This window comes from Bos grunniens, chromosome 16, assembly GCF_055505025.1.
Source record: "Bos grunniens cultivar Pamir isolate PY7600 chromosome 16, Bosgru_T2T1.0, whole genome shotgun sequence".
Classification (NCBI taxonomy): Eukaryota; Metazoa; Chordata; class Mammalia; order Artiodactyla; family Bovidae; genus Bos; species Bos grunniens.
Window position 1 is genome coordinate 38540932 of NC_141180.1, and position 22874 is coordinate 38563805.

Here is a 22874-nt window from a genome sequence, read left to right on the forward strand (position 1 = left end):
TTCTTGCTGGGGGCGAGCTGGGGAGTTTGAGTTGGGGTGGAATCAGCCTGAGAACCTGGCTCCAGCCGACCCCCACTCCGCCGCTACCTAGGGAGGCTGACATTTTCTTTAACCTCGTAGGTGAGACGCAGAGGACCCAGTAATTCTCAGATTTAAAGCCAGCTCTTCTTAGGCTCTGGTTTCGTGTCCCCCTGACCCATTTGATTTGACTCCTGCAATTCTCCCTGTCTGGTGTCTTCCCTCGTTGCTGGTTCTTCCGTAACAGACTACAAGTATGCTGGCATCTCTCCCAAATGAAAGGCAAGACAGAGAACGGCACTCCACCCCACACCTTCCAGCCACCGCAACATTTCTCTTGCACTTCATAGGTAAGCTACTGGAAAAGGCGTCTGTTACCTCCAGCGCTCTGGAACTTCTCCAGTTAGAGGTTTCTCCTGAAAACACGACCGCTGGAAACACAACCTAAGGCACTTCAGTGTGAACTCAAACGATTGTGAAATGAATATCTGCAAGAGTTCTTGTTAGGAGGGAGGCAGTATTAGGCAGCTCAGGAGTGGATTTGGGATGCCTCTAGGGTGTATCCTCTCTCCTGAGATCGGGGACGACACACCCGTAATACAGTTTGTTTGGCTTAGTAGGTGTTCAATAAATGTCAGCTGTTACTTTTTTTTTTTTTTTTGCGAGGCCTTGCAGGATTTTAGTTCCCTGGCCATGGATCGAACCTGGACCCTGGCAGTGAAAGCACTGAGTCCTAACTACTGGGCTGCTAGAGAATTCCCTCCTTAGCTGTTATCTTAGTCAGAATATCTTATTAACAGGATGCTTTTTTCAGTCTCCCCATCCCCTCCCCAGCTATTTGTGTACCTCAGGTACACAGGTACCATGGCAGAACAAAAGCTAGCCTATTTCTTTAAAAAAAAAACCAATATATTTTGGTTTGTTTTATTTTTGGCTGTCCTGGGTCTTCACTGCTGCACACAAACTTCCTCTAGTTGCTGCGAGTGGGGGCTACTCCCTAGTTACAGTTCATGGGCTTCTCATTGTGGTGGCTTCTCTTGTTGCTGAGCATGGGCTCTAGAGTGCATGGACTCAGTTGCCCTGTGGCATGGGGGATCTTAGTTCTCTGACTAGGGATTGAACCAGCGTCCTCTTCATTGGGAGGCGTATGGTTCAACCTAGGCTGTGCTGAGGTGCTTTACATGGATTTGCACCCCTCAAAACAACCTGATGGGGTAGACTCACATTTTCAGTGGAGGAAGCAAACACAGAAAATAAGGAGCTTTTCTGAAGTCACACTGGTAGGATGAGACAGAGTTGAGATTTGAAACTAGTTAATTTGTTACCTAGTGGGCACAATAAAGGACAGAAACAGCAGAGACCTAGTAGATGCTGAAGAGATCGAGAAGAGATGGAAAGAATACACTGAAAAACTGTACAAAAAAGATCTTAATGAACTGGATTACTACGATCATGTGGTCAGTCACCCAGAGCGAACATTCTGGAGAGTGAAGTCAGGTGGGCCTTAGGAAGCCCTGCTGTTAATAAAGCTAGTAGATGTGATGGAATTCCAGTAGAGCTATTCAGATCCCTAAAGAATGATGCTGTCAAAGTTTTGCATTCATTATGCCAGCAAATCTGGAAGACCCAGCAGTTGCCATAGGACTGGAAAAGGTCAAACCTCATCTCAATTCCCAAGAAGGGTAGTACTAAAGAATGTGCTAATCATCAGACAATTGCACTCATCTCCTATGCTAGTAAGATCATGCTTAAAATCTTGCATGTTAGGCTTTAGCATTATGTGAACCAAGAATTTCCGGATGTCCAAGCTGGGTTTAGAAAAGGAAGAGGAACCAGATATCAAATTGCCAACATTCGCTGGATCATAGAGAAAGCTAGGGAATTCCAGAAAAACATCTACCTCTGTTTCATCAGGGGCACTTTCCTTCTAATGTCTATGTTAGAAGATTTCTCTGTCCCTTTTTATCCCTAAGTAAAACTCTGCTACACAAAAGTTCTTGAGTGATCAAGGCTGGTCCCTGGTCCCGAAGCTAAATCTTCAGAGATCACAAATCCAATACTGTTCACCGTAAGCTATCATCTTACGGGTTTGCCCAGGATCTTCAGGATAAGGTAAGAACCCTCAGAGCTCTAGCCTCTCTGCTTTCTCAGTACACACGTTTTCTTATTTACTAACTCTACAGTGTGCTTGTATGAATGAATGACACGCCCTGCGCAAAGCAAGTGATGAGCCCTGCTCTGCGGTTTCATGGTGCCTCATAATGACTGAAGGCAGCCCCCAAAAGGGGAGCATTGTAGGGGGTTTATGCTGACCTGCCAGTGTCAAGAGACACCCAGCGTCCTTGCAAGGGAGGCGGCCAGAAATGGGCAAAGCATGTGGACCAAACTTTCTTTTCTGGGTCAGCTTTTCCTGTTCTCTTTGGCTGTTTCATAACTGAGTGGGGAATTAGAACTACTAACCTAATCTGTTGGATCGCAGACTTTCAAGGGACTTGTGATCCATGCTGTTACTATGTGCTTTTACCTAGACCCCCTGTGTGGAAGCGCCTAGCCTTGCTAGGAGCTGAAAGTTGCAAGAGCATGTTTGGGAATGAGGTGGAACTCTAGCTCCAGGAACGTCTCTCAGGCTAGAGGTCACTCTCTTGGCTGCCTGCCTCAGGGTCGAGAGTCCTAAAGTGAGTCTGTCATGGCTGTGCCTCTGATCTATGTGGATAGAAGCACTGCTGGTGACCATGAGGTTTTTGAGGACACAGATTGGGAATTGCAGGATCTGGTCAGATTGGAAATGCATTGGGCTTCTTTTGGTAGTACAGGGCTTCCCTTGTGGCTTAGCTGGTAAAGAATCTGCCTGCAATGCCGGAGACCTGGATTCGCTCTCTGCATTGGGAAGATCCCCCAGAGAAGGGAAAAGCTACCCACTCCAGTATTCTGGCCTGGGGAATTCCACTGACTGTTTAGTCCATGGAGTCACAAAGAATCGGACATGACTGAGCGACTTTCACTTCTGTTTCATCAACTATGCTAAAGCCTTTGACTGTGTGGATCATAAAAAACTGTGGAAAGCTCTTAAAGAGATGGAAATACCAGACCATCTTACCTGTCTCCTGGAAAGCTGTGTGCAGGTCAAGAAGCAAGTTTAGAACCCTGTATGGAACAACTGATTGGTTCAAGATTGAGAAAGGAGTATAACAGGGCTGTCTGCTCTCACCCTGTTTTTTTAACCTATAAGCTGAGCACATCATGAGACATGTTGGGCTGAGTTACAAGCTGGAATCAAGATAGGTGGGAGAAACATCAACAACCTCAGATATGCAGATGATACCACTTTAATGGCAGAAAGTGAAGAGGAACTAAAGAGCCTCTTGATGAGGGTGAAGGAGGAGTGTGAAAGAGCGGACTTAAAACTAAACATTAAAAAAACTAAGATCATGTCATCTGGCCCCGTTACTTCATGGCAAATAGAGGGAGAGAAGGTGGAAGTACTGACGGATTTCCTCTTCTTGGGCTCTAAAATCACTGCAGATGGTGACTATAGCCATGAAATCAGAAGACGATTGCCCTGGCAGGAAAGCTATGACAAACCTAGACAGTGTGTTGAAAAGCAGAGACATTACTCTGACGACAAAGGTTCCTATAGTCAAGGCTATGGTCTTCCCAGTGGTCACATACAGTTGTGAAAGCTGGACTGTAAAGGACGCAGAACACCAAAGAATTGATGCCTTTGAACTGTGGTGCTGGAGAAGACTCCTGAAAGTCTCTTGGACAGCAAGGAGATCAAACCAGTCAATCTTAAGGGAAATCAACCCTGAATGCTTGTTGGAAGGACTGATGCTGAAGTTGAAGCTCCAGTATTTTGGTCATCTGATACAAAGAGCTGAGTCATTGGAAAAAACCCTGATGCTGGGAAAGATTGAGGGCAGAAGAAGAGGGCATCAGAGGATACGATGGCTGGATGGCATCACTGATACAATGGACATGAACTTGGGTAAATGGTGAGGGACAGGGAGACCTGGTGTACTGCAGTCCATGGGGTCGTAAAGATTCGGACACAACCTGGTGACTGAACAACAACAATTTGATACCACAGCCTTAACTCTCACTGCTTTAGTTGTCTCTAAGGTATTTAAGGCCCTCCCCTCACACTGGTTACTTGAAACCATCCTGGATTAATAGGGGGATTAGGCTGTCTTTAAAAACTTCTACAGAATTCCCTGCAGTCTAGTGGTTAGGACTCTGAACTTAAACCGTCAAGGGCTCAGGTTCAATCCCTGGTCAGGGAACTCTGACCCCACAAGCTATGTGGTAAAGCATAATATTAGTAGTAATAATAATATAAAAGCCTCTATTAGCACCTCACCTTCCTCTGCTAAGTCATTTCAGCAGTCAGAAGGTTTTGCTTAGATATAACTTAAAACCCATTGGATTCACCAAACATCTTAATGCCAAGAACTTTCCATGTCCTAAGAAATATGTCTTTATCATAGGTGGCCACCATTTTTCTGAGTCCATCCATTCTCATGTCATTTGTCTTACAGTGATGATGACATCACTATAGTCATTGATAGTTATTTCACGTAGAACTTGGTCATATTTTGGGGAGCAAAGTATATACTTTTGGCTGTGTCAGGTCTTGGTTGCAGCACATGGGCTCCTCGTTGCTGCACACAGGCTTCTCCATAGTTATGGCATGCGGGCTTTGGCACGTGGCATCTTCGTTCCCCGACCGGGGATCAATCCCTCGTTCCCTGCATTGGAAGGCTGATTCCTAACCACTGGACCATCAGGGAAGTCCCACTACTGAGATTTAAGTCTATATTTGTTTTTAACAGAGGAGTTCTCCAATAAGTGTTTATGGAGCACCACAGTGCACCTGCTTTTCTGACGGATTTGGGGGATACAAAGTCCCATAAAATATGGTTCCTGGCCTTATAATTCTCATCCAAGTGCAAGTGTTAGTCGCTCAGCCATATCTGACTGTTTGTGACCCCATAGACTGTAGCCTGCCAGGACCCTCTGTCCATGGGATTCTCCAGGCAAGAATACTGGAGTGGGTTGCCATTCCCTTTCTCCACGGGATCTTTCTGACCAAGGGATTGAACCTGGGTCTCCTGCATTGCAGGCAGATTCTTTACCATATGAGCCACCAGGGAATAAGTTCTTTTTAAAAAATTCTTATTGAAGTGTAGTTGATTTACAATGTTAATTTTTGCTGTACAGCAAAATGGCTCAGTTATTCTTTTTCAGATTCTTTCCATTATGGTTTATCACAGGACATTGAATACAGTTCCCTGTGCCACAGTAGGGCCTTGTTGTTTATCCATTTTATATGTAATAGTTTGCATCTGCCGGTCCCAAACTCCCAATCCCAATCCTTCCCTCCACCTCTCCCCCTATCCCCTGGCAAACACAAGTCTGTTCTCTATAGCTGTCTGTTTCATTTCTGTAGATATGTTCATTTGTGTTGTATTTTCATTTTATTTTTTGGTTGCATGGTGCGGCATGCAAGATCTTAGTTCAACCAGGGATTGAACCCTTGCCCCCGTCAGTAGAAGCACAGAGTCTCAACCACTGGGCCACCAGAAAAGTCTCTAATTGTGTCGTATTTTAGATTCCACATATAGGTGATACCATATGGTATTTGTCTTTGTCTTTCTGACTTACTTCATTTAGCATGATAATCTCTAGATCCATTTTACAAGTTCTTTCAATCACTTTTATGAGTCAGTAGTTCTCACTGGGTAGCTGTGGTCCACAGGAACTTAGAAAAAGAAATCTAGCTCAACAACTGAAAACAGTATTTTTTTGGAAGAACTCGTTAGGCATGCTCTTTAGAGGAATCTACCTAGTGCTTGCCGGCTCTGTTTAAGTTCTCTCTTCATTATTGCAACAGTTTTTTTTACTGGGTTTTGCAAACTTTTAATTTTCTTTCCACCTGTTTGATACTAGTTGCTTTAAAAAAACCCTACTGAGATTCTACTTGTTTTAAAACTTCACATGGTTCCTTCCCTGCCATCCACAGCATCAGGTTCAGACTCCTTGCCGCTGGATTGTGAGGCAGCCGGTCTGGCCTGGATCTACTTTCTAGCCTCCTTTTAGTTCCTTTATTTCCCAGTGACCACTGAGCCGGGCATGCTGAACCGTGAGGTCCGTGTGTGAAACTGCTGTTTTGATGTATAAAGAGCGTCCTAATACCTGCAGTCTCACATGGTTCGGGTTCACACGTGCCCTTCCTGCACGGTCTTGTGCTTTCACACCTCTTTTCTGATGAGGACATCCTGACTTGCTTCATTTGACAGACTCCCACTCCCATTTAAGACCCCCGGCCAGTGTCCCCTTTCTGTGAGGCTCCCAGTGGAACCAGTGCCCCTTCCCCAAGGCTCTTGTGGCTCTCTCTTCTCACCAGGTGGCCGGGTGGCTTCTAAGAGATGTGGCTCTGTCTTGTCTGGCCTGGGAACACGCCGAGGACTGTCCTGCAGTCCCAGTACTCAGTGAATGTTGAAGGAATAACTGTTTCTTTCATGAACTAATATACAGGAATAAAAAGCCACTCATATTCATGTTTTTAAAATTCTGATGTCTTTTATTGGCACAAAAATTATTCAGATACAACATGGTGTCTAGACATGGCTACACTTTATACTTTGTGCATTTAAGATTTTTTTTGCTCCTACTTCCCAACATGTTCTAGACCTTCCCTCTCTCTGTCAGCACCTCCATGACAGCATTTCTGTATTCCAAGGCCTTGCTCCAAACGGAGGGCATTCAGACCTCACTGAAGACATCCCAGAACCAGGCCGGGAAGGCCAGTGTGGGCCTCCTACTGCACTGTGATCTCCTCTGTGCGCCTGCCTAGCCGAGGCTGCCCGGCGACCTGAACAGATTCTCCTCTGAGTGGCTCGGGTCTTGGCTTGAAGTGTATATGTCGCAGCGCGGCGGGTGAGGCAGAAGACTGACCTTTCCCACCCATTTTGGCCCATCTTGCGAGGGTTGTTGCTGCGTCCACGGACCAGTGAGGTAATGAGATGGGCGAAGGCGATGAAGTCAGCTTCTCCATGTCTTTACAATCCAGAGTCCTAATCCGTGTCCTCCATGACCTGAGGCTTTGTGACTGTGCTGAGTTTGCTGTGTCCATGTTGAGAGGAACGACTAGGCCATTCTCCTGTCAGCAAACACTTCTGAGTTCTTTTGTGAGTTAAGTCAAAACCCGTATTTCTAAAGTTAAAGATCTTCTGTTCCCCAAAATCAAGGGCTTGATTTCCGTAGTATTACTGTGTTTACTGTCCTGGGAACCAAATCAAGCCTTGTGTTTCCGACAATATATTCTTTAACAGCAGCTAGAAAGTTGGTTCAAACCAACTTATAATATACAGTAGTTCTTTTCATTTACATTTCAGAGCTGAACTTTCTGACCATGGTTTCAGTTTAGTGGAAGCAGATACCAAAGTACAAAAGCCTCAAGAGAAGTGCTGTGGGCACGTCTGTGCCTCCAGTTACCAGAAAGGACACCTAATGAGACAAGGAGAAAAGGAATATTTTAATAATCTGCGCTTCTTCAAAGCTTTATGCAGATATACTGAGAATGGAAAGAGCAAGGTCTGCCCACCCCCGGGACCCTCCCTGAGATCTCCCACAGCTAATTGTGCAGGACAGGCGTTATCGTTTCCAGCCCAGGCCAGACGCCTGCTGTGGTCCCGCAAGGACGCCTTTCTGTCACCCCCTCTCTCTAGTTTCTACCTTCAAGCATGCCTCAGGCGATTAATCAAAGCAGACCCCAGAGTGGTCCTTGAGGTTACAAACGTGGATGATAAATCTGTCTTTTCATCTCCTCTCTGTCACCCCTCTGGCTTCTTCTCCTTTGCCTTTCCTGTATCTCTGAATTGACAGCAAAACCCCCAAAAGAACACCCCCACTCCTCAAATAAGGGGGCCTCACCTATTCGTCTAAGTCAATTTAACATGTCATTTTAATTCACTTTGGTGTTTGCCTTCCAAATACACATCCATATGTCTCCATTTTCCCATTTTTGGAACAATGAGCATACCCAGTCAGTATAAACTTTAGAAGAGATTTGAGACACAGTTTCCCTATATGGATACCCAATTTCCCTGTATGGATAAGCCCCCATATCTTTTTCTGTGACTCTGGCTTTGAGGCACAGGGTAGGGGCCTGATTGCTTATTTGAACAGAGGTGCTCACCAGCCAATGTAGCACTGGCAGAGGTTTTCATGGGATGTCGCTTGTTTGATGAGCAGCTCGACTTGTGTTGGGACATCCAGGGTTTCGTCATGAGAGAAGTCCCGACCTAGGACACGAGGAGCAAAAACGTCCAGTGTGCACCAGGTACCATACCAGCCAGCTCCACAGTCCCCAGCCAGGCTCAACTGTCCACACAGCCTGAATCAGTTCCCCCTCGTACGTGAATATAAATGCTATATAATACTTGGATTTTTAAATTCACCTCCACGTGACCCATAAACACCTAATATATACTAATAAACACACTCATATATACTCGGCTCTTGGTTTACAGAAGGTAAAGTCCTACAGTGGGCAGAGTGCAGGAGTAGCAAAGATCTGGCCAGTGGGCTTCTATTCCATAATCACCCCTGAGTCGGGCAAGTGGCCAAGAAGCCTCTTTCAATCCTACCAGCCTCTCCTTCCAGCCCCTTTGTCCTGCAGGGCTGCCTGCTTTCATCACACACTCATAGTCTCCCGCCTTACATGGGCGCTCAGCACTGCCTGGCCAGCTCCCCTGGCTATACGCCCTTCCATCTCCACCACAAAGTTCTCTCCTCTCCTTGAGCATCCAAACCTCCTCTGGCTCCTTACCCTCAGCAGGTGCCCTCATCTCCTCCTCTAGAGCCAACTGACTCACTAAGGGCAGAGTTCAGAGCCCTGATATGTTGGGCAATGTTCGAGGTGCCAGCTTTGTTCAACACGAGCTCCCCCTTCTTCCTTTCCATCACCCCGGAGAGTGGGCCCTCCTCCCATTTAAGGCCAAGTTCACTTGCACTGTGATCCACCGCCTCCTCTTTGTCAGGAGCCTTACAATACCGACCATCCTGCCTCTCACTCATGTCTGCACTGCCCCCCCGCCCGCCCATGTGCTCACTTTCTGTAAACACATTCCTCCTCCTGTTGAAGGAAACAGAGCCGTTCATCCAACTTCTCCCTCTTCAGCTATGTCCTTTCTCCTCCCCACAAAGCCAGACTTCCTGAGAGCTTTGAAACTTGTCTCTGTTCCTTCTCTCTCACTTCGCATTCTCTTCCACTGCATTATTATGGCTGCCAGGCTCATCAGAGCTCTCAGAAGGCCACCAGAGACCTAGAACCACCCTTGATCCCTCCCCACCCCTCACGGCCCATCATCAGTCCTTTGCATTTTCCTCCTAAACAGCTCTTGACTCCATCTCCATTGCCATCCTTGTCTAATCAACTGTCCAACTGGCATTGACTGTGGCAGCCGCTTCCTCCCCTCCAGCTCCTGCTTCCCCCACAGTCAGAGCAGGCAGGATCTCACAATGCAAATCTGCCCAGCTCCCCTCCATCCCCTTAAAACTCTTCAGTGGTTTCTCACTGCCCACAAGATACAGGGTAAAAACAGAAGGCCCTGTATGGTCTGGCCCTGGCCCTCTCAGAGTCCAAACACTTTGCATCGTGCTCCTCTCACCTTCTTGGGGGCAGTTTGGTCTGCCAGCCTTTCTGACCTTTTATTCTTGCCATCCTGCCTCCTACCACAGGGTCTTTGCACACGCTGTTTCCTTTACCTGGAAGAATCTGCCCTAATTAACTCCTCTAGCAAATTTTGGCTCCTAGGTAGTTTGCTGAGGGAAGCGTTTCTGGAACTCTTGGACTTAAATTCCCCTGTTACTGTCCTCACAGCCCTAGTCTCTCTTCCACTTACAACAGTATTCCTCTTTAGAGTCTAAGTCCCATGAAAGCAGGGAAGATGCCTGTTTTTAACCCACACTGTTTCTTCAACATCTAGCGCTTGCAGGTGCTCAACGAACCAATATCCCTTGATGATAGAGCTTACGTGCTGGGCCTCCCACGTCCCAATTCATCCTCACCGCCTTCCGAGTGAGGTGTTCTTGTCACTTTCTGGCCAGAGGAAGAGACACAGGCCTGTGGGGTCCCAGCAGTGGTGCTGGGCCTTTGGCCTCCCTGCCTCCACCCCCATGTCACACCACTTGGTCAGCGTAACACATCTCCTGTTCAAAAGTACACGGTGTTCCCATCCAGGCTCCACATTCCGTAACAGCTATCTGAGCACAGGTGGGCAGTGAACCAAGTGGTCAGATTTGCTCTAATATTAAGCCATGATGATTAATTTTCTTGAATTTGGCTGACTTTGGACTCAATAGAACTTTACTGTTAAACTTCACTGTTAAAATGAGATTAATAACATTACTTAAAGGAAGTTCATTGGTCATTAGAGAATCAGAGAGAATCCTTCACTGATGGCCTCAGAGACACTCCAGTTAGCACCACAGAGTCACAGTTTAGGCACCAATAACCACTGGAAACTGGGCTGAACACCCACTCAAGGAGATTTTATGTTCCTTTTAAGTAAACACATATACACACTCACCAGTGAGCTTATCTCGAACCCTGTTAATAATTTGAATTGCTTTCTTATTTAGGGCCTCTGGTTTTACCAAACCATCTCCAACTGGAATAAACAAAAGCAGAAATAATAGTAAGACTGGATCATCATAACAGGTTCAATGCACACCCCTGTTTTTCTCACATATTCACTTTTGTAAGTGTAGAGCAATTCTTCCTCTTTGTCTACCTTTGTCCTCAGAATATAATGAGAAATTCATGGGACCTTTGCTGCTCAAAGGCAGTTCTGTTGCTTCCTCTTACTGACCCTCCTCCTGGTGTTCACAGCTGCTCTTTTCTTAATGAGCTAGTCGCTGATGTAATTCCTCAGAGGTTGGACTTACTGAAAGAATGAATAGATTCTGGCACTGTGGTCCCCGTTTTCTTATGGGCTGGTTCCCCAAGTTCCACACCATCCAAAATTTCTAGGAGGAAACAAAAAAAAGCAGCAGAAAATTCAAACACCAAGAAGCCACTGTTCCAAGGTATTGGCTCTAATTCTTCACATACGATCTCTCTTTTAACACCTGCCCCACCTGTCTCAGAGGAGAAAGGAAATAGGAAGTGTTATGCTCTTTATGAATTTAACATTTTTTAGGGAGTTCCTGGGTTGTCTAGAGGTTAGGACTCAGTGCTTTCACTGCTGTGCCTTGGGTTCAATCCCTAGTCAGGGAACTGAGATCCCGCAAACTACAGGGCATAGCTCCCCCACCCCCTCAAAGAAAGTTTTGAAATCTGCATGAATTTGCAAACACACAGCATTAATAAAATGTTCTGACATACAGAATAGGCTCATAGGTCAAAGATCTGGCCACAAAATTTGGTTGGTTGGACCCAAACTGGTCATAACATAAAGAAAACTAGCTTTCAAAGGATCACACATGTGACTGAAATGTTATTCCTTGGAGGAATTTATACATCAATTCTCAGGAGAAGTCCACAGGCTTTAGGCTCACCCTCTGCTGACTGTGGCCTTCAGGAGAGGTATCTAGAATCAGAACTCTGAAGCTATTTACACACGGCCCTGGGACACGACAGGTCTTCAAACCGAAGCTAGTGATGATAATACTTTAATTAATGAGTCCTTGGAACTTAACTTTTGAGGCACATACAAGCAACCAGGTCTACACCACTGGTGCCACCAGAACAAGCTGTCCTAACTCCCCTCGGTATATCACAGGCGGCACATGGGAGTCACCCAATAATGTATTAACAAGGCAGACCCTGAGAGTTATACCAATGTCACATAATCTGGGTGAGACCAGTCATCTGCACAAGGCCCCCAGACACTGTGGGTGATTCAGGGATTCCCAAGTCCTATCATGGTGTCCAGGGTAGAGTCCAAGCTATTTGTGGATGACACGGATCCAGGATGCCCATTTCCTGGAGAAAACACTCTCTTCCTTTCTACCCATCCAGATTCCACTCATCCAGTAAGGCTCAGCTTCAATTCTACCACCCCACGGGCTCCCTTAACCCTCGCAGTTCAGAGTGATACCTCCTTTCTAAGGCCTACCACCCCCTGGTTCCCAATCAAACCACATGGCACCTGCCTGCACAGTGCAGTGAGCTGCTCTATTACTCCATATACACTCCGGGATTCTGTGCTTCGTCAGAGCATGCTCAGTATGTCACATTGTTTTCTTACCTCTGAATACCACTTGGCCTAGCTGGTAACTGGTTGCAAATGTTCCATAAGTATTTGGAGAGAATATTTAACTGTTTAACATCCCAGTGGTATTTCCTAAATATGACTATGTAGGATGTTGTTGAATGTGGGGGTCAAAGGGTTGGGTTAGGGGTAAGGGGCAAAGGAGAAGGGTAAACAAGTCAAACAGCTTGACTCTAAGACGTCTGAGAGCAGGGAATACACAGAGCCTGTTCTGGCTCTGAGAGGCGCATTATCTTCTTGTAACCCTGCTTTATGGACCACATTCCTGGGAACAGTGTTTCCTGTGGCTTCCTAGATGCTCAGGTAGCAGTGTGTGTGTATTTCCGCTGCTTCCATCTTCCCATTTCTGAGCTATTCCCAAAGCTTTAGAATTAAGGTAATGTAGCTAATAATTATCCCAGACACTATTAAAGGGCATGCTAAAGACTGACTACTATTCAGACATACTTAAAAAAAATTTTTTTTAAATTTATTTGACACTGCTGGGTCTTAGTTGCAGCACGTGGAATCTCTGACCTTAATTGTGGCATGTGGAATCTAATTCCTGGACCAGGGATTGAACCTAGGCCCCCTACATTGGGAGTGTGGAGTCTTACCCACTGGACCACCAGGGAAGTCCAATTCAGATGTACTTTTAATTGATTTATGTTTTTACATGTAGATTAAGATTGGATAGCGTGATCAAAATTTCTGAGCTTTAGGTACCCACTTCTTCCTGAGAGTCATTAAATAAAAAATACATTAGATGCTTATTACTTAAGTCATGTCTTCTAAAGGCAGTGACAAGGCTTGCCCTATTCTAGAAATACCCTGGACAAAAAGGAGAGTCTGCAGCACTCACCTACTGACTGGCCAGCAGAGTAGGAATCTGTCCTCGTCCGTGATCGCTTGTTACCTTTGGTATTTGCTAGGGAAAGAAAGAAAAGGAGGGTTAAAAAGCGCTTCAAACTTTGAAAAAACTTGGCTGATATACTTTCCCTTAATCATAAAAATATAATTTTCCCAAAAGCCATAACTAAGATAAAACCAAAAATGTAACACTCAGGAGTAAATGGGTGGATGTTCACAAGGCATCTGATCCTGAGGGGCATTTTATATGGCTGAGTGGGATTCAGATGATGTAAACTGGATAACAAGTGAGTGTGTGACAACTGCAGTAGAGAAGACGCCTCTGATTAGTAAACACCTTCTGAGGAGGTTGGAATAAAGAGTAGACTAAGACACTGTTGAGATAACACAACTGTTTGCAAATCCTGTAAAAATTCCATCTGCTATTCAACATGAAACCTAACAAAAGTCACTAGAGTACTTATTTATTCTGAAAAATGCTTTAATCAAGATCTAAACTGATGACCAGAGTTTTCTTAGTTAATAAAAATACTTGAAATTGATTTCCAGCTACCACAGAGGCCCTGTGGAAGTGTGGTGTGGCAGCTGAGTACTGGGTCTTGGGCTCTGTGTGTGAAGAGGGGCAGGACTGTGACCTGGCCATGCCCATTGTGGGAGGGGGTGAACCCCAGCACCCGGGCTCTTGCTGAGACTCACTGTCCATCAGCCTCCAGTTCAGCAGGGGGTCATAGACGAAGGCTTCCAGCACGGCCATGACGCTGTCCTTGTGCTCCCGGAGCACCTCCATCACAGTGTGGCACGTGATCCTGTAGTTGCCATCAAGGCCCGTGACCTGCAGATGGGCCAGAGCCGCTCACCACGGAAGTCACCACGCTGGTCCCCGAAGGCCTTACCACCCAGCGTCACCTCAGAGGGTGTGTCACCCCACTCAGAGAGAGAGAACATGGCCATCACTGAAGGGCCAGGCTGGGAATGCCTCAGAGCAAAGGGTCAGGACTGTCATTCATATGAAACAAGGTCTGGCGTAAAGGTTGGGTAAGACTTTTAAAGACTGATCATTTCTAACAGGATGGAAAATACCAGGAGGATATGACTACAGCATAAGCTGGGCATTTGCGGAGCTGGAGATCTAACAAGGAAGGAAGTCTGTCCTTGGAGAGGGGATAGAACTATACTGGTCCCACTTCAAAGCAGCTTGTTACCAACATCCACTCACCTCCATAGCATTGGTCAGCATTCTTGTTAGTCTAAATGGAATTTTCTCTGGGAATTTCTCTCTGGTCATAGCAACCTAAGGGTAATAAGGGAAAAATCAGGTCCACTGGTTAGACTGCCTTCCTCAGCTGGAGCCAGGTGCAGGTAAGTGGCTTTCCTTTGCATCACCGGCACTGATTTCAATTAGAGCATAGAAAGGAAACAGTGAGTCTAGTTTAGTGATGGGACTTATCGCTATAATTTAAGACAGCTAAAAATTTAAAAATAAAAAAAGAGAAGGTGGGGGAGTGGGGAGGGAGAAAGAGAGAAAAAAGATAAGTGTGTTATCATGCCCAGGCCTTCAACCAGCATCTCCTTTTCTGAGTCCTGTAACAGCAAGAATCAAATAGCACATACTTCATCTGTTAGACTGATGTTCTATCACCTTGAGAGAAGAGTCAGGGGTAAGAGTACGACATTTGGGCTTTTAAGTTTGCCTAAATGGTTGGAGCAGGGTAGAGGGTGGTCCTCTGGGTTCTGGAACATATGCTCACCTCAAAGCAGTCCCCAAAGTCAATGTGCAGGATCTTTCCACTCAGCCGGTCCAGCATCAGGTTGGATGGGTGTCTGAGAAACAGGAGAGAACAGCTCGGATGAACAAATCCCCAAGTCTGTGAGACTGTAGGCCAGGGGTTGGTAATGACAGCACTCAGGCCAAAGCTAGCACTCCACCCCCAACTTTTACAAGTCATTTTTATTGGAACACAGTCATGCTCACTTGTTCATGCGTTGTTTTGGGCTGCTTTTGTGCTGCAGCAGCAGAGATGAGTACTTGTGATGGAGCCTGTAAGGCCAGTGAAGCCTAAGATATTTACTATTTGGCCCTTTACAGAAAAAGTTTGCTGACCCTTGCTCTAGAGCTCAAATGAGAATTGATCTGTGTGAATCACAAGTTGCCCCATGATACCAAGACAGTTTGTTTTCCCAAGGTCTTTGGTCACAGGATAAATGGTCACAGGTTCCTGGCAGCGCTGGGATCTCAGAGTGTCAAGGCTCTTCGAGATGGGCTCTCATCTCCCTGAGTCCCTGAGCCCCTCCAGGCAGAATCATCTGGGTATTCTGGACAGGTGCTCTACTAAGTTTTTTAAAAACAGGAATTTATTATTTTTGTGGGATTAAATTTTTTCACTCTCAAATAACTGCATGGGAATGATCCCAGAAGAAAAATTGTAGACATCAGAATATTATTATTTTTTAAAATTTCTGAACATTCCTAAATGACTTTTGCAGTCAGTACATTTGTATGAAATTTAATATGTAGAAATATCAGAGGGATCTACTTTGGTTGGTTTTAATTATAGAAATAGGATTATTTGTCTTAGCATAGTGATGACTGATAAATGTTTATTGAATCAATAAAATCAACTGGATTTCATATGGTTTTTAATACATTAAACCAACCTATGGAGAAAGCACCCCTGAACTATGGTTTTTCTTCTCTTTAGTTTGACGTGTTGTTTTGATGGCATGGACAATAATAGGGGACTAAGGTTGATGCTGCAAAAACAGCTAAAGTACAAAATACAAATATTTATCAAACGGTCATAAAGCTCACTGGAAAACGAAATCATTCAAGAAAACTATATAATGGAGAAAGAAGATTCAAAGAAACAAATTCACTCACCTATCGCCCAGGCCCAAAATATACCCAACCATAGACATGACCGCTAAAGAGCGGGTATAATTGGTTCTTCGATCAAACCACACCTAGAACACAGAAGCACATGCGAACCGAGGCTCTGAAAACTAACTGGTTTTCAATACAAATTACATCCTAATCAGTTGTTTGCTTATAGTCCAACAATAACCAGTTAGAATGTATGAGGGAACGAAAATCATTCATAATTATAAAATTAATAAAATGCTCAGAATAAACTTAATTGGAAATGTGTAGAACTTAGATGACTAAGTAAATTAAACTTTGGTTAGAAATATAAAGACTACAGTAAATGAAAATATCCATTTAAAAAAAAAAGAAAAAAAAAAGAAAGAAAATATCCATTTAAGGCTATCCACTTAAGATTGAAAAGATGTAATATCTTTCCAGATTATTTAATACATTTAATGTAGTTTCAATAAAAGTTCATTGGCACTTTCTTGGGAATCTTGACAAAATGATCCTAAAATTTACCTGGAAAAAAATTACATGTAAATAGTGAGAAAAGACTTGTATTAACAGTGGGATACTTGAGGATAAATAGGCAGAAAAGATCAGTGATACGGAAATTCTAGAAAGAAATTCAAGGGCATATAAGAATTTAGTATATAATAAAAGTTGACTCTGTTACAGGATGGATTATTTGGTAATACTGTGTGTGTGTGCTAAATCACTCCAGTAGTGTCCGACTCTTTTCGACCCCATGGACTATAGCCTGCCAGGATCCTCTGTTTATGGGATTCTTCAGGCAAGAATACTAGAGAGGGTTGCCATGCCCTCTTCTAGGGGATCTTTCCAACACAGGGATCAAATACGTGTCTCTTACATCTCCTGCATTGGCAGGCAGGTTCTTTACCACTAGCACCACCTGGGAAGCTCCTGGTAATACTGTCATGTTGGTTATCACCTTAAAAAAAGAAAATCTATACCCTAACTTTAAATTCCAACTTGGGTTAAGGATTTAAATGTAAAAACAAATCTTATAATTAGTACAAGAAAATCTTGAGGTGGAGAGAGCCTTTCTAAATATAAAGCCAAAGAAACTTTAAAGAAAGGATTAAAAAAATCTATTAACTTCTAACATTTAAAAATGTACATCAAAACCAAAACAAAATAAAAACTTCAAGCCTAGAAACATACTATTAACAAAACTGAAAAACCAGATCTATAGGAAATTAATAATATATATGAAAAAGATTTAACAGTCTTAATAAAATACTGTTGTAAGCAATGGTTGAAACATGAAACTAACTGCAGCTAGACTATGTGGCTCAGCCATTTGGTTTCTGCTCTAAAAGCTACCCATCACCTACAGCTAGTCATTACAGGACACACCCACCGGGCGCACAGGAGCAAACGAGCCTTTCTGACCAGAGGGGAGGCTGGCGGGGCAGGAGCACCATACCTCGGAGCTGGGGCTCTTCAGCCACAGCAGTTTGGCCAGGTCGTCCCCAGCTGTGTTGTTGACGGCGTGCTCAAACACCTCGACCTTCTGCATCAGAGTTAGGTGGTCATAGTCTGGAGCCATCTGCACCAAGACACAAGTCTGAGACGAGAAACTCATATCCGGGAAGAAACAAGGCTCTGAGGTCAGGCAGAGATGGGTTCTGATTTCACCACTGCCACCAAAAGGAGAAGGGGAATAAGGAGAAGCAGTGGCCACTCTAACCTGAGGACCACAGGAGGGGCCAGGGGACAAGGGCAAGCATCAGGCCTTGCCTCGGTACCAGCTTCAGTGTGAACGAGAGCACTGGGAGGTTCATAAACTTTCTCACTTTTCTCCCTCACACACCTACTGAACACCGCTTCCCTGCTTCCCCATTCAGCCAGTCAGCGCTCTGTGTACCATGTTAGGATCAGCAGATATATGTTGCTTGATGAGTAAAATACTGTCCAGTCTCATGGAGGGTGATGAAAACCTAATTGCTAGGCTTTAGGATTCTGTTATCTGCTTGAAGACTCATACCATTAATCCTTCGTCAATAGCTAATTCCCTTAAATAGATTTTTCAGTAATGGAACAAGGAAAACAGCTCTGTACCAATTCCTGAACTGACTTTTGAGCTTCACCCTCAAGACACTGAAGGGTTGGGTCTGGCAGCCTCATCACGTACCCGCAGCATGATGCGATGCTCAATGTTGAGAAGGATCTTCTTTTTCTCCCTGTAGTCCCGGATGAGGGCGTGCAGTGTGTCACAGTGGGGGACCCAGCCGATGAGGCCCGAGTTGGTTGATAATGGAATGACAGCGTATCTCTGGATGCTAAAGCCCACAGGAAAGCAGGGTCAATGAACAGAAAACAGAGCAGACCTTTAAGCCACTCATGGCACATGCAAACTGGTTTTAATGAGCCTGTCCACAAAAGGCTATTGTGGGGCATGTGATGAGGGACATGGTACGAAGCATAAAGCCTAAAACACAATCAGGGTTGATGGTATAAAGGTACCACCAGTGTTCCCAACCTGCCTAACAAACTCACCGCTTTGGGGGAACAATCCCATGATGACTTCTAAGCCTAAAATGACCTCCCCACTAAACATCCATGTTCTTAACAGAAAGAGGAGTGAAAGAAGCCTGAGGACAGGAAGGCTTATTAGGGCTGTCATTTCATTTGGCATAGAACCCATCAAATTTGTCAAATCTCCCATCTAAAGGCCATGAAATGTTCCTTTCTGAGTCCTCTGAAGGACTTCCCCTGAGAACACTCTAAAACCAATGGAGAGTCTTTCTCTTTGACATCTTGGCTACTGATGACCTCCTGTCAGATACAGAATCATTTACTTGGCAAAGGTTAAGTGACGACCTGGAAAAGAAGTAAGAAATAACTAGATTTCTCTAGTTATCTAGGGCTGTCTCTGTGGCATCCTGAATACCTGAGGTTTTTCCGAAGAGACGTCGGGTCATTGGCCAGAAGGGTGTTGACCAGGCCGAAGAGCTGCATCACCCGTTCGTCCTGCCGCAAGTCCTCATGGCCCTTCAGGAGGAAGACAAACTCGTGCCCGTTGCTGCCTGCGGGGAGTGAAGTGGGGAGCAGTCAGCGAGGATCAGAGGGTTTCCATCCTGTCGGCTGGGGCACCACTGCTGCATTTGCAGGTCGGCAGACACATACCATACCCAGTCACACTGTCCTGACAAACGGAAGAAACGCGCCCTAGAATGGGTGAAAAGAATGGCCTTCTTTTTGATGGTCCCCCAGTGAGATGTTCCAATCAACAGTAGATAAAGTTTTTTAAAAAGCTCTGCCTTCAAGTGCCAGAGATGGTCACTCTACATGTTACCTCCCCAACCCACTCTGTCCTGCTCTGACCTTAGAAGCCTGACTCCTAGACACCACATCCCCTGGGCTCCCTGGTGTGCTTGGCCAATGGGGTCACTGGCAGGAGGTTAGAGGGTGGAAGAGGGAGAGGTCAGGGTACCTGCCCCTGACAACTGGCCAGGTTCTGGTTCTAGAAGTAGCTCCCTCCCTTGGTCTGGACCACGGCATCAGGGGATGTCCTCTCTTTCCAGGTTACAGCCCTTGCCGGACTCCGTGCCCTCTAGGTCTGAAGGGCGGGGGTGAATAATTATACACGTCATACTGCTGGCCCTCTTAACTCAGCCATACTTCTGAAAACAGTCCTTCGTTAAAGTCCCTTTAGTTAGAAGCTGCTGAAAGCTGACCAACACGCATGTTAGTATTAGAAGAGACCAGCCTACAGAGGGACAACCACCCAAGGACCAGCATTCGCCACTGCTGGTGAATAATCACTGTTTAAGAAACATGAGTACTGTTAAAGGTGCGAGAGCTCCGAGTACCAGCAGAACACTCAGGCCTTCAAAACCACCCTCCTGGTAGCACACTGCACTGTCAGAACTACTGCTTCACTAAGTTCACTTTACAAAGCATCCCCACAAAGAGAGGATGTGAAGTATAAAGAAGGACACTCCAGCCCAGGTGGCCCTTCTCAACGTGGCCTGTCACCTGCTGTGCTGCATCCGCAGCCTCTTTCTTCCTCATCGGCTCCCTGACCGGCCCCCTGCCAAACCCACCTCCATGCTGTAGGCCTGCATGGTTCCCTTCCACCTGCACTGGGGTGGGGCTGATAGGCCTCACTTAAGGAAGCACAACAGTAGGAATCAACTAGAAGTCCCAGCGAGGATGTCTTCCACTTGACTCTCAATACATGGGAGAAAGGTTAGCAGTGTGGACAGCAAGCAGTCACGTCAGGAGGGGAGGGGTCCCCCGGGCTGGGAGGGAGACTCGATCAAGTGCATGAGGGGCCTTACCCATAAGCGTCAGCTTCCGGGGCCTCTGTTTGGATGTGATGACTTGCAGAGACGGCGCGATGGACTGAATGCGAATGATGGGCTGGTTGGGGTCGTAAGTTCCCGGCACAGCCAGTTCCAGATCCCGGCACATCAGAAGTTTGGGGGAGACGTACTGCAGCTCTAAGGATGTGAGCTGTGAATAGTTACCACAGGGTTTAGCTTTCTGCCTCTGAAATGCTGTTTACATATTTTTCAATGGATTGCTAGTAGCCATGCCTTGTCACAAAGTCCGCAGATAGAAGTGGAGCCAGGTGCTGGGGACTTAGTATCAGAATGTTCACAGGCAGCGGAACAGAAAGGACTATAATGACTGGTAACCCTGCTAGAGCCATGAGATCCTACCTGAGGCAGCTGCTTGGAGATTCGTCTGAATACGTGGTAATAGAGGTCCCAGGCTTGGGTGAGGTCCTTGACATTCCCTGATTTCATGTACTTCCTGCACCATTCCTGGGCCTCCATTAAATCTCGACCATATGCCTGAGAGGGGAAGCAGGAGAATGCGCAAGGTGTCACTTGCGTTGACTAAGCCCAACTCTGAGTCCCCAGCAGGCAGCAGAACTGCTTGGGAGGGTACGCTGGCTGGATGGCACTGGCTGGGTTGCTCGGCAACTTTCCAGTCCTGGAGCCCAACCCTTAGAATGGCTTCTCAGGTAAAGTGAGGTTGGAAGAGAGACGAGATGGCCTTGTGAGGTACCTCGTGGTTTTCTAGTTAAAGTTTTGGAAGGGTTCTTGTAACTTCATGACAATTCTATTTCTGGTGTTTTATATCCTGTGACCTCCCTCCATCAAAATACATTTTATTCAAGTCAGCAGAAAGGTTAGAGGGAAAGGAGACTGCTAAGGACTTTGGGGTCCCATCGGTTCATGTTTTCTACCTGGTTAAAGGATGTTTCCTTCAGTGTCTGGGGTCCCCGCTCCATCATGGCGTGCAGGGGTTCCAGCACCTCGAACATGCCTTTCACGTTCCTCTCCCCAAAGTACAAGCGAGACGCCTCTTCCAGGCCTTCATGCCACATCTCGTGCCAGAGGATGGCCACTCGGATCAGCTCCTCACTCACCTGGATCAGAAAGGGGACAGAGGGACGTGCTCAGGGTGAGCTAAGCTCAGAAAGACCCGTCTCGGAGAAACAGGAGGAACTTCTGCCGTCAGAGGGAGTACACGGCCTCTCCCTGAGAAAGAAAGGCCGTCTCATTCGAGACCTCTGCTTGGTGGCTCAAGTGTCTCATTCGAGACCTCTGCTTGGTGCCTCGAGTCTGCCCGGACTCACCATCATGGCCTGCTGCACCAGGGTGTTGCTGTGTTCGCACATGTTCTTCAGGATTTTGTTGGCTGCGTTGTGCCGGGCTGTGGTGGTGGACTTGGAGGCCACTGTCAGTGGGTAGATGAGGGCCTGAAGCAAGCACAGAAGGAGCGTTTGCAAACGTGTAAAAGAAGGATGACAAGAGTATGGTGCTGACACTCATCTGAGTCTACCAGGCAGGGGCTGTGTGGCCTTGGGCGGAATTTTTTCTTTTCCAGAAGACCCTGGGTCCCTGAGCCTGCCAGCTGGACAGACCCTCCTGGGGGCAGGACAGGACTCTTGGCTCCCAGGGGCATTTGTGTCCCTAGAGCAGTTTTAGGAAAGGTTGATGGCCAAATCAAAGGTTAGTGGTTAGACAGAAAACTGCCCGGGGTCTCCACGCACCTGGGGGTGGTACCGACCAATGTCTGTGAGAAGCTGGTGGATAAGACGTCCCACCAGGGGCCTTGGCGTATCAATTCTTGCAATGAGCTGAGGTATAACCTGATATTCAGAAAGACACAGTATGCAGCCTATGAGATGTGGAAACAACTCCAGTTATTCTTCTGAGACATGAACAGCTCTTGCAACTGGTTTGATAGATACTGCTGGGCATGGAAATGGTTCATCCTCTTCAGTTCTCTAAAGGAACTGAAGAAAATATGGAGTCTTGACCTTGGGGTTGATCGCTGCTTCCTTACCACTGTATAGTGCCTGCTTCCTTGCTCCTCTCAACACTGCATGATTCCAAGAGAGAAAACGAGCAAGACCTGACCCATCCTCACCTGTACCCAGTGCTCTTACCTGTAATCCAGTGCCCTCATCTCTAACCTAGTGTCCTTACCTGTAACCCAGTTCTCTCACCTGTAACCCAGTGTCCTCACCCGTAACCCAGTGCCCTTACCTGTAACCAAGTGTCAATCTGGATTGCTTTCACCCCTTCCACTAAGGCTTCATTTACATCTGGCCAGTGACCATAATCAAACCATAAGGTGAGGACTCTGGAAAAGAAAAAGGAAAGTCATAGAAACTTTAATTTGCCAGGTTTTGCCTGTTTTGTCATCTTTGAGACTCTTTTGAAGAGAAGTGCTGGCGGGGTCCCAGGTCAGTGGCTCCAGTGTGCTTGGTTCCAGGAGCACTTAGGAGTGGGGTGGTGGTGGCTGGCAGTGCCTGACTGGACACAGACCATCCCCAGGGAAGGCCTATGTCACTCCAGACAACAGGGAGGGAT

At 46.1% G+C, this 22874-nt stretch overlaps 1 protein-coding gene across 6 annotated transcripts in view; it reads right to left on the minus strand.

Annotated features, from left to right (window-relative positions):
• Positions 1-6571: 6571 nt before the first annotated feature.
• MTOR (mechanistic target of rapamycin kinase) overlaps positions 6572-22874 on the minus strand; it is a 123744-nt gene continuing 107441 nt past the window's right edge. For all 6 annotated transcript variants that reach the window (XM_086344468.1, XM_086344471.1, XM_086344469.1 and 3 more), the window contains 18 exons: positions 22548-22644; positions 22049-22147; positions 21632-21754; positions 21239-21421; positions 20706-20840; positions 20322-20496; positions 18929-19064; positions 18170-18317; positions 17462-17584; positions 16024-16106; positions 14894-14966; positions 14362-14436; positions 13842-13977; positions 13138-13203; positions 10969-11049; positions 10611-10691; positions 8216-8321; positions 6572-7524 (listed from right to left, as the gene is read on the minus strand). In XM_086344468.1, coding sequence (XP_086200594.1) covers positions 7509-7524; positions 8216-8321; positions 10611-10691; positions 10969-11049; positions 13138-13203; positions 13842-13977; positions 14362-14436; positions 14894-14966; positions 16024-16106; positions 17462-17584; positions 18170-18317; positions 18929-19064; positions 20322-20496; positions 20706-20840; positions 21239-21421; positions 21632-21754; positions 22049-22147; positions 22548-22644 — 1936 coding nt within the window. In that variant the 3' untranslated portion in view covers positions 6572-7508. The remainder of the gene's footprint in view (positions 7525-8215; positions 8322-10610; positions 10692-10968; positions 11050-13137; positions 13204-13841; positions 13978-14361; positions 14437-14893; positions 14967-16023; positions 16107-17461; positions 17585-18169; positions 18318-18928; positions 19065-20321; positions 20497-20705; positions 20841-21238; positions 21422-21631; positions 21755-22048; positions 22148-22547; positions 22645-22874) is intronic.